Below are 19221 nucleotides of genomic sequence, written 5' to 3'. Positions count from 1 at the left end.
CCAAACCGCAACGCTCCCTGTCTCGTGCTTCATTCTGGCGCGAATTATACTTTGCGAAATTATCTTTTTGGCTTATAAATTATATAGGTAAGTGTCTGTCGAACACGTTGTAAATCATTCGGATCAAACGGAAACCGCAGAGAATCGAATCGTAATATAAATCTCCTGACAGATTGGATCCCAGCTGGTTGAAAGTAGTTATTTGTGAATTTAATTTGATCGATTCGGGAATGTGTTTCGTTCACATATAAAAAGTGTTTCAACGTCTTCAAGAAGTAAACGTAGCAGCTATCCCACAAAATTATATAAGTAAAGTGTTTGTAAACGTTTGTTTGGATGTTTGAATTGATGATTGATTGATTATAAACTGATTTAGCATAAATCAATTTACGTTCAATCTAATCTAATTAAGATTTATTGATCTTGTAATTATTAATTGATCCAATCACAAATACGCCTTATAGTGGGAGAATATTAGGAAAATTGACCTAACAAATTCGGACTAAGTGGAAACTTTGCACAGTTGTTTAGTAAGCCTAAATAAATAAAATATCAAAAGTATACTTTTGGTAAAAATCCAGTCAGGCAAATGGATATTCATTTGTTAATCATATTAACAAACATTTTTTTTCTTATTAGTATTATGATTTAAAGCCCACTTACTATCTCTTTACTACTATGTAACTACTCAAAACTTACATGGTATGTTATTACTCCCGGTATAATTATTTTGTCGGTAAATATTATGAAATTAAACCTTAAAATCCGGACTAAATTGAAATTTTGCACAGTAAGCCTAGTTGATGAAAATGGCAAAAGTCCCCACAAATTCCGGCTGTGCCTCAGCCGCATTTAGTCTGGATTTTAAGGTTGAATTTCCTAATATTCACCGACAAAATAATTATACCGGGAGTAATAAGTAGGCCTACTATATAAGTAGTCACATAGTAGTGAAAAGATAGTGAGTGGACTTTAAACTTTAATACTAATAAGAGAAAACCATTGTTAATATGTCAAAAAATTAATTTCCATTTGCCTGAATGGATCATTACTAAAAGTATATCCTAAAAATGTAAGATATATTCCCTATTTAAATAACTTTAAATTTAACGAGTACTAGGTTTACTGCTTTAGGGAGGGTAATAAAGTGTGTATTTATGTTAAATACTAATAGCTTAGTATAAAATAAATAAATTTGCAAAGTTTTATCCAAATATATCCATAAATAAGCAAACTGCAACAATTTTATTTTCCTCCATAAGAATAACATGGGAATTTTAAATTTAATACTAACTTGTATAATTTATCTCAACAACCGTTAGAGATAGAGCAAACCTTGTAATATAAAAAAGATGTATTTTTAGACGTTCTTTAACTTTTGTATTTACAAAAATTCTCTAATACCAATAGTTCGTGAAATATTGTCAAAAAAGTGAAAATTGGCCGCCATTTTCCAAGATGGCGGCTGAAGCACAGCCGGGATTTATGGGGACTTTTGATATTTTATTTATTTAGGCTTACTAAACAACTGTGCAAAGTTTCCACTTAGTCCGAATTTGTTAGGTCGAATGGCAGTTTTATCCCTAAAATTCTTGGACTATTAAACATGATAAGAAGTTATTGAATCCTTACATAGGACTTTCCTTTGCGGACCAACAGAGAGACGATTTTAAGCTTGTAGTGATATGATGATTGATCAGAAGTAACGACGATTAGATAAACTCTTTTTGACGTGACAGTGACTTTAAATACTGATATAGACATCCCGTGTATATGGACCAGTTGTAACCTATTTTCACATTGAAACAGAAACAGTTAAATGATCCTCTTACAGAATTAGCTACAATGCTGAACTTAGCATACAGATTACGAATTTGCATACATTCGCAAATAATCAAGATTATTGCGAAATTAAAGCAAAACTAGATTTTAATTTGCGTGTGTTTATCTTCACGTGTTTTTGAATTCATGGACAAAGATTCAATTTTCTCCATGAGTATTTGCATTGATAAAACATACTCCCTTAGTATTTGTTACTGACATACACATTGATAGGATATAAAATATGCTAGATCTGGCAATTTATTTTTCTATTAATTGACTTGGTCGAAATATTGTCTTATTCGACACAAATTATTATTTATGTCAGTGCAATCTTGTGGTGACTGAATTCAAATACATCAATTTCTAATCTAAATCGGGTGACAACTTTAACGTTGGTATTTAGGTTAATTATCATTACAGCATTATTAGTAGTTTAATGAGGTTAAAAAATAAACTAAGCTAAACACAGTCAAATAATTCTTCAATACTGTAGAAAAAAAAATAAATAGTCATAATGAACTAGATGTGTTGAAAAGACAGACTGTTATACGCTAACATGTTCAAAAGAATATGGCGCACCTTGCTCATTCTGTAGGATCTAGCTATTGAACTGCAGTTTCTTGTATTATAACTATGGAAATGTTTACAAGAAGTGTATTGGTTTTCTATGGTAGAATTAAAGAACCACACAGTTCGCAGTACTCTTATGCGTTATCTACCCGCTACAGATCATGATACATTATTTGTAAAATGTGTACCAAAAACCCAAATAGTATTGTAAGAGCCAATAAATACGTTGTAATAGCATATACGCTGTTATTTATTGTCCATAATCCGCTATATTGCCAATGATAAGTTTTCTCCCGCATGATTATCAAAGCACTTATTGCGTAAGCTCTAAAATCTGACGTAATATTTGTAGAAAGCTAATCAATTAGCTTGAGGCCGGAATCCCGCATCGCATAAAAGCTTAAGTTTGACGAGTTATGGGGGTTATGGGGGAAGTGTCAAGTTACACCATAGTGTTGATGGTGACGTGAATGGTGTAACTTTGCTGATTAAGGTCGAATGTGTTTTGAAACTGAGGAAACTTCGATCTAGGACACGTAAAAAACTACGAAATAGGAGTAAATTAACATGTATTACTGCTACGTGTCCATGTATCTGAGTTTGTTATGGTATCCAAGTCTAGTAGGACTAGTAACTAGCAATAATGTATGATCGAGTAGCACTCTATAAACAATAGTCCTACATTCCACCAATCTTAGCACGGAGATCGGAAACAAAACAGTAGCTAACAAATAAACGACATCAGAAACTAACACCTACTTCTAGACTTGTACCGGTACCCATAAACAAACACTTCTAATCATCAATCGTTTTTAAAATGCAAGTAAAAAACTGCGCTGCTCCATTTCTTTTGAAAAAGCTACCCATTCGGTTTTATTTATTTCAAAATAATTTGATTCAGATCACTGTATGTTTGTTTGATCTTCTCAATTCCTCAAATTGGGAAAAACTAAGTACGATGGCTATTAGAAGACCCACTGTTTGCCTGGAGTAATTAAATTTACTCATCAACATTTGGCCAAAATATTTCTTACATTTTTTTGCTAACGGACACTTTGATTGACAAATACCAATGTTCATACCCAAGGAATTTCCAAAGGTGCAAAGACCTTACAAAGCCCCTATCCAAAACGTATTTACTTTCTTCACCAAGTTTACTTTGAAGCGGTGTGCACAAAGGAAAATATGACACAATATACAAAGCCCGATTAGTCACGTGGTCATCTGGCGTGACCAGAGACAAACCGTGGAGTGAGAGAGAGGGAAATAGAATGAGAAGAGATGGAGGGAGAGAGAGAGAGAGCCATGTCCTCCTCGGATGAACCTTATAGATGGGGAAAGTGGGTTCAGCGACACTAGGCTGCGTCGAGGAAATCGAAAGTTCCAACTCGAGGTCAAAAATATCCCCGACTTCCCCATTGCTCCTGGGTGACGCAATTTTTTGGAAACTTCCGTGCTGTAACTAGGTTTCAAAGGATTCTTTTTGATATTTTGCATATTACGATTTTTTTTACATGAATGAATTGCACCTGTATTCTATGCCAGGAAACGTCCATGGTTTTTGTAAAGAAGTTAATTTTATTTTAATTCAAGGCTTTCTAAAAAATTTTATGAGCACCTCCAAAAACTTTCAAATAAATGGTGAAATTTCATTTTCGTAAATGTAACGTGCCTTAAAGTTTTGCAACTACATTGTTTTTAATTGGACAGGAATGCACCATTAGAAAACTTCTCATATCGTGGTAGACCTATATAAATATTTGTTATTATTTGATTGGTTTACCTACAGTTATAAGTAAAACTGGCTCATGGCATTATCACATTAACGTTGAAAATCATCGGAGATTAGAAGTTTAGAACTGACCTTCAGCTGAACGATGAAGCTTCAGGACGTCCCATTACATAGATCTTGCTTGGTCAGACGCGTCCATTACCTTTCGGCATAGAATAACAAGTAGACACTATTCCTTTAATTTATTTGTCTACTCCTTTTATCTATGGTACAAGTAAGCAGTACATCACTTATTTTCTCATTATCGTAAGAAAAAAACATAAGCTGATTAAAATACAGGATTTTTTAAACGCTACCCAAACATTACAAGTACTGTGATGCATCACTGTTTAACAACAAAACAAGCTTAGATGTTCGTATCACCTTTGTATGTACTTCATTATCGATCAGCTGATGAGTTTTAGTGTTATTGTGAATTGATTACATATAGTAATCAACCTGGTGTTTTCAGAAGCTCAAATAATGTATGCATTGTAGGTCTTTGTTTATTTAGTTAACTATGGACCCGGTTTCCTGGAATTTGTACTTGTAAATAAAAGTTTATTTAGGTACTGAAATAACAGAATCTTAATCAAACCTTTCTTGGCGTAAAACCAATGACTTACTTTTAACGCATTCTTCTAACTCTTCGAGCTTACGGAAAAACCATAATTGTGTATCGTAAAAATACCTTACTAAACATCATAGATAACGATGCAACAATGCATATCAGCTGATCGACAATCCTAGAAAACAGAGATACCAACATAAAGCTTCTTTTGTCATTCAATGTGTCTTACAGTACTGTTAGTTTGGATTGCGTTACACAAAAGCACCCTCTAATTTTGACTAAAATCTGTGCATTACCCGCTCCCCATCTTGTTTCCCACGTAGAAATATTTTTAGAACGCAGAAAGTGATTCGAGGTCAGTAAATGTCATATGGCTCATTAGAGCGCTGGCCGCGGACATTGAACACCGGAGTCCTCTGTGATAGGCTGGTCCGTTACTTGTAATGGATGCAGCGAGATACCATATCCTGGGCATTGTGACATTGTGTCTATGTCACTGCCCTGACTGACGATAAGGCTTTAATCGAACCTTAAACGGGTGAGAGGAAGCTCAAATCCATCTGATAATGAAAGTAAATTATGCAAATATTTGAAAAATCGTGTGTTTAAGATGCTGTGTTTCGTTATGGGTTTTAATTTTGAGCCAAATTTGCAAAGCTGATTTCTTCTCTACAAATATCTCTAATACGTTTGGAACTCTCCTGACGAACGGTTACTGGAGTCGGCACGAGGAAAATTAGGCGGAATCTCGCAACTCTTGAAACGATGACCTAAATGAGTGAGTTTATGATGAAGAATGATTTGTATCAAAAAGAAAAAGAGCACTTAGTTTGAAAATTAGTAGCTCCTCAAATAGATGTGACGTTTTTGATGAGTACAGGGGAAGCTTTTCTATACCTTGATTGCGAGGAATTTCTAAAATAAACTAAAACCAAAGTCAATAAGAAGAATCAGAGAGCAAACCTAGCGAAGACTAGAGGAGATGTTAGAACGCGTTTGCCTAGTTTCGTGATTTGAGAAGCGCAAGCTTGTCCCAGAGTGCGCTTGCCCAGTGGCGAGCACTGTAACCACCACTGGTCAAGTCGCCACCGGTTTCCTGTAATCTGCTACAATTTTGTTTCAAAGGGCAAGCTTGGCCAAGTGTTCGCCACCATTTTACTTGCCCAAGCGTGCCTCCAATGTAAACGCAGCCTACTTTTTGATTGCGAAGACTCATTGAAACATAGGATTCAAAAAACCTTAAGTGAAATTAAACTAATCAAACATGTCATCGAAACATGTGAGGACTAGAAATTGGCACACTTGTTAATCACGTAGACCCCCTGAAAATACCAAATGTAACTAAAACATGATCAAAGTCGAGTATAAGAACCAGACTTCGCTTGAGAGGCCTAGAGACTAGAGCTAGGCCTACTTGTTAATTGGTGCCGACCGCACGGTTCCGGTCCGATACAAATCATTCTTCATCATAAACTCACTCATTTAGGTCATCGTTTCAAGAGTTGCGAGATTCCGCCTAATTTTCCTCGTGCCGACTCCAGTAACCGTTCGTCAGGAGAGTTCCAAACGTATTAGAGATATTTGTAGAGAAGAAATCAGCTTTGCACGGCTTCATCCATCAATTTATTGGGATTTCAACATTCAAGTAATGCTAAATTACGACTATCACGAGTTTCAATACGCATAATTTAAAGATAAAAAGAAAACTTGTTATCCCCACACTATGGAAATAAATAAAACTAAGGTGATAAATAAATGAGTAAATATCATGTCCATAAGCAACAGAACACATGGATGTAATCTATTATTAATAGGCAAGCATGTTTCTTTTCAAACCTTTTTTCTCAGCTAAAAAATACGCATATAGATATACGTTAGAATTTAAAATAGGTTAATTAGAATGTTCAATCGTCACCTGATATTTTATTACTATCTGAAGGTAGAAAGGGGATTGTAAATCGTACTAACATCTCACGCGGCACCTTGGCATTAAGGTAATACACCGACAACGTGCATAACCTGCGGATGGGTTGTGGAATTGCAGAATCCCTTCAATATTCACGACTTTGCTATGGATTTTATTTTAGGTTTTGTTTTTAAACCCCTATTTTAGTTGCTGATAGCACTAACTGTTTGGTACTAAGGTTAAGGTATATCAATATTCAACTCCAATAGTTACGTAATAGTCTAAAAATAAGCTTTTATCAATGAGTATCAAATGTTGCATTGAACTAGTATGTGGATGATTGTTTATTTATTCACTGACCTAATGACAACTATCTTAAAACAACTTTGTTGTCAGATATACTCATGCGTGTTGTTTTGTTTCAGATGGCGTTGACAGTGCGGCTACTGGTGCCATTGTGTCTTCTGATTGTGGGATGTCTTGGCCAGAAAGTGCAAGAGACAAGGACAAAGCTGCATGTAGCCAGGAGTCTCGACCCTGCGTCCATGGAAGAAATGCAGGTGAAGAGTAGAACAGGAGAAATTGCGACAATATTGGTCAAGAAGAGAGACGGCAGACAACACTTCCCTTTTGTAAAAGAAAACATCAACCACACGGAAAACAAAACTAGTAGTTTAAACACTACAGTCGTGAAGAACGAAAATGTCCCCCAAAACGTTCCGAAACCAGTTGTTGTGTCATCGGAACCGATAAATACTAAAGATGAAAAAGAGATTAGCCCGGTTAGTAATGAGCCAAAAGAATCTGTTAGAGACTCCAAAAACCAAGCTGTGCCTCAGCCGGTTTTCGTAAGATCGACACAAGTATTTGTGAAAGGTCAGCAAAAAGATAGCAGTGACTGGGAAAACAGAGCGCGCAGCTTGATGACGGTAGACTCTGACGGCATTCCGGTAATTGAGGGAGTCAGAATGCCTGATGACGAGAGTGATAAAGTTGTATGGAGAAATGCTCGCGTTATCGATGGAAAACTCACACCTTATGATAAGAATCAGCCCAAGCATACTTTTGACGTAAAGTACAATACTGAAAAGAAGAAATTCAATCCTCAATCAACATCGACAGTTCAGTGGGTCAGAGTAGAACCTGTCAAGCAGACTGTTCCAAAGGAAAGCTACAATTCATACAAAGGCCCCTGGAGTCAAGCTCCAGTCCTTCCTCCACCTGTCCAAGAGAAGTTCAAGCCATCGGAATTGATCGCCGTTGTGACAACTCCAAGTGCTCAAGAGTGGTATGAATTCCACCATCCTCAGCAACAGAACGTCAAAATAGTCGACGAGCCGACTTCATACCTACCCGAAAACGAAATGTACGTACGAGACAGAATTCTAGATTACATCAAGAAAATCAACCGCGAGGAGGTGAACAAAAAACAAAATATTTTCAACGCTGAAAGAGAATCTCGAACTGTAAAAGAAGCTGCACATCCACAAATTCAAGCCCGAGTGCTACAGAATCCAGGATCACCTGTGTATCCTACCTCACTTCTGTACTCACCTCCAAGCCAACAACCATCTAGAGTTTCTTTCGAGGAAGGAGTCCGAACTCCAGTACTCCAGTACGCCCACCCGGAACTTGGCGTCCAGCCGGCAAAAGTAGCTCCTACTCCAGACAGCGAATTGGCCGACGCAAAACTTTCAGACAGAAGAGAACAAGCCCTGGCATACTTCGCTCACGACATTCACGCAGATAGAAGTCCTTACGCTTTCGAGCCCGGTCTAGAAGACGAAGCTAGAGTCGAAGACTTCAGCAACAACGGGAAACGTTCTCACAGCGGAGTTCCTCAAAGGCCGAAGAAAACTTTACCATACTTCTACGCAGATCAGGCTGTCACTGATAACTACCGGGACAAATACTACAGTAAATACAGTTACAGCTCCAACAGCCATCCAACTTACAGTGCCTACCAGAGCTCTGTAGACAATAGACCGTTCTGGCAGAGGATGAGTGACTCCATCAAAGAACATGTTCAAACCAGCATGGACAAGGTCAGTGACCTTACCAGGCCTGTGATGGAACCCTTGGTGGAAGCTACACATAAGATCTCCAAGAACTTGGGGTTGGAATCTACAGGGTACAGGGAACTTAACACAATCAAGGAGAAGCTGGGGATGGCTGGAACACCGTCTGTGATTTTCCCAGCGCTAGGACTCGTGGCCGGAGGAGCGGCTTTGGGCTTAGGAGCGGTCGCAGTGGGGAGGTAAGGAGAAACGTTATATTTTTTATTCCTGCACTACATTTTAGAGGGAAAAAATCTTACGAATTAAATTTACTTTCTCCTCCCGTAAAGAAACCCGGCAGTTATTATCTAGGCTAATTGTTTTTTCCCATTCTATTATCCCTAAAAATTATTAAAGAATTATTAAATTATTAATTAGAATTATTAATGCCTAAATGGCTTTTCAAAACCAGTCAATTGTATATCATCGTTCGTAACAATTAATTAATCAAATCCATTAATATTTTGTGAACTGATTTACATTTTAAATTGAGGTAAACAAGCTCTGCGTAAAATTATAGCCAAAGGTCTTTATTTTATGACATTTATTCCCAACAAATCTGTACAAACGTGACAAACTTGTAAATTAGTCATAGTTTACTGTTACGATGTATGACTAATACCCTTAGTTTGGATCATTATCACACTAATGATCATGACCAAATATGGCGAATGTTTCCCAACATCGTAGCTTACAGCAACAAGCCATCATCACTCATATCACGTCTGCATATTGTTGGTGAAAGTCAATCACGATTCAGTTTGCATATAAAAGAACTATTCAACTTGTTTAGGAAGTCCTTGTTACGTAGTGTGGGTGAGTCTGATTATGTTATGTAACAGACTTTCTTGCATCAACTCATATTTCACACAATCTAAATCCTGTTATGGTGTTGGATGTTTTAAATACACAAACATGACTTGAAATAAGTGAGAGCTCAGCAATAGAACTCCTTTCAGGTTCAGTAGAGGTTAATTGAGTTGAACAGTTGGAAGTCATGTTATCTGGGCTGGGTTCATCTACAGGATTCATTTGTCAACCCCACTTCTAAAATTCCAAAGGAGGACATGCACTCATCTTCTTATCCGACTACTTTCTACCAGTCATGTGTCCTCGCTCCGGGATGCCATGTTAATATTCTTTATCTTGAAAGACGTATCAATATCAAAACCATAGAGTATATGAGAGATATTTTTTTTCCTGGGATATAAGAGCATGTGTGTTTTCTATGGATTCTTAAATGTCTAAATGTGCAATAAAATTGTGATTCATCTACTTTGACTTATGGGTCAACACCCACTCATTTCGCGCATTGATTTAGAGTAACAGAGATCTGTATGATTTTTCTTTTCAAGGTTAGGATTTAAGTTCTTTTCCGATTTATTGGGTGCATCATCTCACTTACATAAACAGGCTGTTTTAATTGCCCCAACGTTACTAATTTAGTAGTTGTTTTTAATTGCAGACACATTATAAAATAAACTAATTATTTTTTGTAAGATATATGTATGACAACCTCAAACGATTCAAACGATTCAAACGATTTCGGTAACATACGGTTCGGTTCGAACGGTTTCGGTTGGTTCAAACGATTCTCCTAAAACGATCTTTGCTCGTCTTTTGTTCATGAAAGGTGTTATTTCATGACTTTTATGAATTTAATATTCTTATACCAAATCTTCTTCCAGGTATTTGGATGTCGACATGCTTAAGAGGAGCAAAGGGTCTGACGGGGCCATTGACGACGACCTATCCGCGGAACATAAAAGAGCGATGGAATCCATAGCAAGAACTCTGGCAGAATCTCCGTCCGTTGTGGAAGGGAGAATCGTCGTTCCGGCAGAGGCGAAGGAAGCCGAGGAGGTCATCAGGGTTGTCGAGGCGGCTGAGGAACAGAGGAAGGTGGAAGAAAAGACGCGAAGGAGGAGGTCTGTAGACCCTGATGAAGCCATGGAAGCGGTTCTGCAGAGTCTGGACTCTCAGAGAACCTACGAGGGGTCCATGCCATCCCATGCGGTCTGGAGTACGACTCCGTGCGCAAAGAAGGTGTTCTGCGAGGTGATGACGGTGCAAAGTGACGATGCGGTCATCCTCACGGAGAAGAAGATGGATACGTATTTAAAAATGTGAGTACCAAGACATATTTTATTCATGGCTTTATGGTTATAGTGAATGAAGCCCATTGTATTTTATGCACAAAAGTCTTTAAAAGTAACCAAGTTGCACAAAATTCTACATACTCGGAAATAAGTGCAATTTGTTCTGCACTTTTATTGTTTTGCTATCTAACACATTGAAGCCATGTAGATCTACTATTCTAAGCTCATCAAATATGTTGGTTTGTTGTTATGAACAACTTAAAACATTTTCGGTTTATAAAATGCTTAAAGCCCACACAATATTTCAGAGTTTCGAAACATAAATATAAACATGCCTTGTAATCGATACATGTACAAATAAATATAGGTTTTTTGTAGTCCAATCGTTTCCGCACAGCAACTTTGTTCGTATTTGCAAAGTTCTACCGAGAAAGATTTATACAAATTATCCATTTTGTAGTTAATGCACTTCAAACTTGTGTAATTACTTTACCCCAAATATATTTACTCCTAAAATTAAATGAGCGCTATAATTGTCGTTTTATATAATGTATAGATTTCTTGATCGACGGCTCATTTCCGCGCGACCTTCGACGTCCTTGCCGCGTTGCCGGTCAACTTTCCGATCACTTCAGTCCACTTTTTGCAGCGACTGCTTTCTATACTCGGCGACAATTAAACGCTTTTGGACATTCTGCCTCTCTCTTACACCACACTTTCTTGGATTTCTTGCATTTTTGGCGGGTGTTTCCCGGTGCCAGTACAGCTTTGCTGACCACTCACTGCGATTTCTACGACAAGTCCGGTTAGAGTGAATGTGGCGGATGTGTTAAGTACATTCTCCTCCTCAAGTTGTTGATGAGACATTGACTTTGGATTTTGCAAGTTCGCATTCTGTACTTGAAAAATCGAGGTTATGTAAAACTTGTTTTAATATGTGTTGTCTGCCTGGTAACACTTGATGCGTTAGTATCCACTTTCTTTCTCTCTTACCGAAGGGCAATCATTACAATATGAGTTAGTCTTTGGTTTCACTTTTAGCATCCAGTAGCCATGTAGTTTACAGATATCCTAACCATTTATAATTTTAAAGGAGATAATAATAATAGGTTAAATACCTTGTATACGTCCTCAATCCAAGTCGTCTTTTAAAATGACTATAGTTTCGGGGCCAACAGCCCCATTGTCAAATTTTCTGTCTTGTTAATTACTGTTTATAGCATTGGTCACCGTTGAAGTACATATATACACATACACTGACACACGAAACATTTATATTTACACGTAACATTGAAAAATTATACTTTTTGGCCGGCCTAAACAAAAGTGATTAACTCATTGTGCGGACCGGTACACTGACTGACTGACTGATTCATGTTAGCCGATAGTGTGATCAGTGTACCGGTCCGCACAATGATGTAATCACTTTTGTTTAGGCCGGCCAAAAAGTATAATTTTTCAATGTTACGTGTAAATATAAATGTTTCGTGTGTCAGTGTATGTGTATATATGTACTTCAACGGTGACCAATGCTATAAACAGTAATTAACAAGACAGAAAATTTGACAATGGGGCTGTTGGCCCCGAAACTATAGTCATTTTAAAAGACGACTTGGATTGAGGACGTATACAAGGTATTTAACCTATTATTATTATTATTATTCAATCCAGGAGGCAAACATGGATAAATTTAAAGGAGAGTATATCGACAGAGTCAAACGTTCTCGGACAGGCACAGGTCTTCGACTGATCCATAAGGAGAAAAAAACTTTTTGAGATGTGTTTTTTCTATGGACAAGTATTTAGTAAAATCGTGTTTACTTGCTACTGTATATAGTCACATGGGCATAGTTTGCTTACAGATTTTGCAACCGGATAAAATATTTTATGAAGCATTCGGCATAATCTTAAACCAATCGATATGTGCATAAACCACACGAACAATATATGATTAAGCCCATCTTCGAATAAGTTAAGTCCGTAAAACAGCATTTAAAAACTGTTAACTTTTATTTTCGAATATTTGCATATGCTAAATGATGTTTTTAACATCCGTAAAAATACCTTTAAGCTAATAGGTGTCCTCTGTTCGTAAAATTATCAACGGTAGTATATGTTAAATGCAAGGAACATAACCAAGTAATACGTAATTACCACTAATAATGGGCTAATAATTAAATTTACAAATAATTTTAATTGAAGAGCAATGTACGTTTTCATTTATTTATTTGTAGATGCTTAATGTCGAAATCGTATTTAATTACCGTGCCATTGTAATGAAACCTAAACGAAGGAAGCCATCAAGGAAAATTAACCATTACTATTCCATCTCGCAAATCCAAGAAGGAATTGTGCAAATGCACCTATAAAAACAGATGGCCCATAAACCTATTCAACTGTACGGAAATCACAGTAAAAGTCCTAATTCTCGGTGAAACTCGTGATAAAAGCCGCTTTTAGCCGCAATAGCTGCTTGGTTTGCGTTACAAGAATGTGTTCGCATTCTGTTGGCGGTGCGGCGTCGCGGCGGCAGATGAGTGGCTGCAGACTTGTGAAAGCAGCGCAAGACGAAGACTGCAAGACCTGTCTATGTGTAGACTTTCACTGCGGCGCGATACGATACAAGCCACCGGCTACCGTCCACGGCCACCGGCTTCCGTCCACGGCCACCGGCTAGCGTCCAAATAAAACAGTTACCGTCTAAGGGCACCGGCTACCGTTTACGGCCACCGGCTACCGTCCAAATTCACAAGCTACCGAAGACCACCGGCTACTGTCTACGGCCACCGGCTACCGTCCAAATTCACAAGCTACCGAAGACCACCGGCTACCGTCTACGCCCACCGGCTACCGTCCAAATTCACAAGCTACCGAAAACCACCGGCTACCGTCTGTGGTCACCGGCCACCGTCTTTGACCGAACGTTTCCGTCTGACCGCCGGCTGCCATTTATACAGCTACCGGCTACAGCCACGACCACCGGCTAGCGTCCAAATTCACCGGCTACCGTCTGACCACCGGCTACCGTCTCTGACCGTACGTTTCCGTGGTCGTAAATATATGGTGTATACATGTACAGTATATAAAAAATTGAACACTCTAAACCATAATGCGTATCTTATGGTTGGTGGTCTTATGGATCTATTAACCAAGTGTTAGGTAAGCATGATTCTTTAAAACCTTTTTTTCAACTCGTGTGCATGGTAAAAATTAGAAAAAAAACATGGACCTTATGGGTTGCCATGCTGGTGACAAAACAACAACGAAATATAAACAGAGGATTAAAATAAAATAAATGGAAGAAATGCCAATCACATGTTTTGTTTACAGTGTGGGGAGAAAATAAAGAAGTCTATACATTACATATATTTTGGTCGATTTTTCAACCACTGGACGACCTCTAGTTGTTATCAAACAATTCTATTAGTACTTATAAAAGAGGAACTGCTACTCTTTTTCTGGAAGATGCTATAGATTACAGTTCATTAGTTTACCAATTTTAAATCGACAAATGTATGTAACAAAACAGACGACCACCTTTAAGAATTTTAATAATTTTAAAAATAAATTGGTCCCAATTTTGGGTTTGTTTTGCACAGATTTTGGTAAAATGTTACACGGATTTATTTTAAACCAATAGTATACATTGGTACACCACTGATACACATACCAAAAACCACAGACAATGGATAACGGTTGTCGGTTAGCCTATCCATTGCCTGTGCAAAAAATCAAATGTTTCGATTAAAAAAACTACAATTGGCCATTTTGATGCATTGGTCACGATGAGTGTATCAAAATCTACCAATTATTTAACATAACTTATAATTATGTCATTTTAGATAAAAAGAATTTTAAATTTATCTAAAAACGTGATGAACAGTATACAGTATGTTTGAGCATTCTCAAATTAGGTCTAAACTTAAATTTATTTTAAATAAAATAATACTTGTTTTGTCATTTAAATAATAGATATTTAAATGTTTTGTGTGTAAATAAATCACTGCACTTTTTGGTTCAATTCAGAATAATATTTTAAGTGAGTTCATAAAATAAAATTGTATTAAGTTAAGCCAGACAGAGAGAGAGAGAGAGAGATAGGCAGACAATGCAGAGGAATGTGCTGCGTATCCTGCTTATCAGTTCCAGCCGACATGATATAGACTGACCAGTGGTTTTTCCTGTACACTGCTCCAACTCACGCAGTTACTATGCAGTCTTCATGTGAATCAAACATTATGAGGGTCTCTGAATCCCTCTAATTATTTTACCATGGGTCTCAGTATCCCATATTAAATCATCAATTATTGACTCTATTGTTTCAACAGAAGTTTTATTTAACCGTGAGGAACATTCACCAGAAGTTTGTGTGCACACAGTGTTATATTTTATTTTCTCAAGAAGTGTTAATCTCCATTACTTGGTATTAACGAACATTCATTAATTTCTTCTCTTCGAGGTCGTGAGTACATCTCTACACATCATTCCTCTCTGTCTATTCCAATTTGGACTTAAATATCTCATCAAGAGAATAGTTTTGATTTGATTTGTAAAGGGTTAATTTAATTTTGTATCATTATAATATTTTCTGAACTCAAATGAATTTATTATTTTTCCAGTAGGTAGTAACTCACTGTTTAGACAGATCAATAAACTTGATTTCTACTATATTAACAAATATCTATTGAACCAGCAATTATTCAGTTTGGTAGCAAAGTCAGGAATTTAATTTTTAATTCCCCTTTGTTCAAACATATTGGTCCTTCGAGCCGGATTAACTTAGTCATTTGTTAATAAATAAAAAATTGTAAATTAAAATATCCTTTTAAAGAAACATATTTAAGGTCATTTTTAAATTGTCAAAGTAAGGTTAATTGTATTTGAAGGTTATTGTAGATTACAGTTGAGAATTTGTTTGTTTAAAGGTAGTTATCATATAAAATATTTGGTATTCATTTGATCTTTGATTAAATTAGATATTTAATCGTAAAACGCTCATACATTTCTCCAGAATTGGATTTGTGGTTTATTGATAATTTTAAGAGTTATTAGGGTTGTTTTGAGAATTTAATCTGAAAATATTTTCTTATGCCAAATAGTTTCTTAACACAAATAAATATTGCTGATTTATATTCTACAATCTTGTTCTATGTGCTACTGTAATATTATATAGGCTACAAGCATTATTGAATAATTTTGCAAATCATGATGTGAATTTTTTTATCTACTTTCATTCTGAATTAGTGGTATTCTTTGTTGATTTTTTTTACTATCTTGAAGTATATAGTACTTGTCATGTTCATACTTTTGTAAAGATTGCTCAAACATTTGTGCCTTTGATTATTTAAATTTTCTCTTGGTATTCAATTTCTGAGGGGAAAATGGATGCAGAAGATTTTAAGCGTAAGGTTTCTGCCTTGAAGCGAAAATTATCAGATAGTGCTAAGGAAGTCCAAACTATTAATGAGAAGGGTAGAGCAGCTCTCAAAGATCCTGCTCAAGTGAACTTATTCAAGGGTATGTTTAAGGTGTTAGAGAAATATTTTTCCAAATTTGAAACTCTTTGGGATGAACTTATTGACCTACATGAAGATGAAGGAAAAGTCTCAGAATTTCCTGTCGAAGCAGATCTGACTATCCAAACTAAGGCCAAACGTTATTACTACGAGGCACACACAAGCTATGAGGCACTTATGGCTCTTGTTCAGACAACATCACCTCCCTCACGCCAAAGCATTAATCCTAATGAATCAGTTATATCATCTGAAAACAGATCAAATAAAATTTTACCTCGGATCAATCTGCCCCACTTCAACGGACAAATTACAAACTGGCCTAAATTCCGTGATGCATTCTTATCAATTATTCATAATGATGCTTTGTTGACTAAAATGGAGAAATTCCATTACCTGGTTTCCTCACTTGTAGGCACAGCTTCTGCAGTTATAAGTAACTTGCCATTAATAGAAGACAATTATGACTTGGCATGGAAGGCATTGAATGACACGTTTAATAATAAACGTATGCTAGCCTCTAACTATTTAAATCAGCTCATCCAGTTTAAGCCACAGCAAGGCAAACCTACCATTGATTCTCTACAGAACTTTGTATCACAAGTTTCAGACAATATTGCAGCATTTAAACTGCTAAAAATTCCAAATGAAGCAGATTTTGTATTGTTTCATATTGCTGTTCGATTATTAGATTCTGCGACCAGAGAACAGTTTGAACTTCAACACAAAGATAAAGATTTTCCTGTCTTTGATGATCTTACAAAATTTCTACGGGAACGATGCCTAGCATTACAGCTCGCCCTTGGAAATTCTCATCAATCCTCACATGACAATAACTCTGCGAAGCCTAGTGGCGCTATTAAAGGATATAATACTAGATCTTCTAGCCGTGGTATGCGAGCTACACTCTTGGCTAACTCACCAGGAAATAACATGCAATCGAAAGATAACAATAAAGGTTTCACATGCTTTCTATGCAACAGTGGTAGTCATACACTCTGGAGATGTAAAGATTTTATGAATGCAACAGTTGATGAGCGACACAAGATGTTAAAAAATTGGCATGGATGTAAAAATTGCTTGTATGCCAACCACACTATAGGAAAGTGTAACTCAAAGTGGACTTGTAAATTTTGCAAGAAGAGACACCACTCGTTACTACATATTCCAACCTCAGCTGATGAAGAACTGAAAGATAATGCTACTAGTGCACCAACTTCGTCTTTGACCGCAACTCTTCCTCAACATAGCAACATATTGTAGGTACTGTAGTTGCTGAGATAAAAGATGCTTCCGGAAGATTTCAACCCATACGTCTAGTGATAGACTCAGGAAGTCAACATTCCTTCATAACTCACAAATGCCTCACCAAACTTGGTTTATCGACAACTCCATATCCAAAGAAGATATCGGCTATTGGCCAGACCATATTTGATGGTGCAAAAGGCAAAGCACTTTGTCATCTGAAGCCAAAAAATCAGGAATCCCCTATCCTCAAAACAGAAGCTGTTGTGATCAACAATATTACTTCATACCTACCCAACTTCACTATGCCTTCTAACTTATGGTCGGAATATACCAAATTTGAACTAGCAGACCCTAAGTTTTGGGAACCTGGACCTATTGAGTTTTTATTGGGCTCTGACTTGTTTCCAGATGTTTGGCTTGGATCTTCGATTACTCTTCATGAAAACCAACCCAAGCTGTTTGCATCAGTCTTTGGCTACATTGCTATTGGGAGAGTTCTTGACTGTCAATCATCCACTAATATGAATGCTTCTTTCTTCACCCTTGCTTATGATAAAGATGATATTCATAATCAGCTGCAACGATTTTGGGAACTCGAGGAACCTGCTTCTATCCCAGTCAAAGAAAACCCAGAAGATTTAGCTTGTGAAAAGCATTTTACAGAGACTCACTACAGACTTGAGAGCGGCCAGTACGTTGTTCACCTACCGTTTAAAAGTGAGCCAAAGCATCTTGGTGACTCTGAAAGAAATTCTCTGAAAAGACTATACAGTCTAGAAACAAAACTGACAAAGAATTCTCTACTTAAGTCTGAATACTGCAATTTCATGAAAGAATACCTTGAACTGGAACACATGAGCCCCACATCATCTACTTCAAAATATGTGATCCCACACCATTCTGTCACTAAAGAAGATCGCTCACAGATTAAGCTCAGAGTAGTATTTGATGCTTCTTCCCTTACTGACTCTAACACGTCTCTAAACAACCATCTTATGATAGGCCCAAAGTTACAGCAAGACATAAAAGGTATCTTGACAAGATTTAGGATGTATCCAGTAGTTTTTGTGGCTGATATAATAAAAATGTACAGGCAGATTTTAGTTCATCCCTCTGATAGGGTATATCAACACATTTTCTGGAGATTTGATCCTTCTGAAGCTATTCAGAAATATGAACTGAATACAGTAACGTATGGTACTACCTCTGCACCTTTTTTAGCCTTGAGAGTCATGAAACAGCTAGCAACCGATGAAGGGACTGACTATCCACATGCAGCAAAGGCTATTCTTCAAGACATGTATGTCGACGATCTTGTCACTGGTGCTTCTACTGTTGATGAAGCCTTGAAACTCAAGGATGAAGTAATCAATCTTTTACACAAAGGTCATTTTGGTCTAAGTAAATGGGCCAGTAACTCTCAGAAAATTTTAAATGCAATCAATCCTTCAAAACATATCAAACAGATCAACCTCTCATCTAGTGAAGATTCAAATGTCAAGATCCTAGGACTTCAATGGAACCCTTCAAGCGACACGTTTGCATACCAGATTGAACAATTTACCCCTGTGTTTACTAAAAGGGCCATCCTATCAGCTGTTGCAAAGATTTTTGATCCTCTAGGATTCGTTTCTCCTGTGATAATGATTGCAAAGAGCATAA

At 36.9% G+C, this 19221-nt stretch overlaps 1 protein-coding gene across 1 annotated transcript in view; it reads left to right on the top strand.

Annotated features, from left to right (window-relative positions):
- LOC128985522 (uncharacterized) overlaps positions 1-19221 on the top strand; it is a 44610-nt gene that overhangs the window by 18324 nt on the left and 7065 nt on the right. The window contains exons 2-3 of the mRNA XM_054405107.1: positions 7068-8899; positions 10388-10825. Of these exons, the coding sequence (XP_054261082.1) occupies positions 7068-8899; positions 10388-10825 (2270 nt within the window). The remainder of the gene's footprint in view (positions 1-7067; positions 8900-10387; positions 10826-19221) is intronic.

This window comes from Macrosteles quadrilineatus, unplaced genomic scaffold (genome assembly GCF_028750875.1).
Source record: "Macrosteles quadrilineatus isolate MER2022 unplaced genomic scaffold, UCM_ALF_1.0 Scaffold_2__2_contigs__length_208266976, whole genome shotgun sequence".
NCBI lineage: Eukaryota > Metazoa > Arthropoda > Insecta > Hemiptera > Cicadellidae > Macrosteles > Macrosteles quadrilineatus.
The sequence above is the reverse complement of the archived record's forward strand: the minus strand, read 5'-3'. Positions and strand labels throughout refer to the sequence as shown.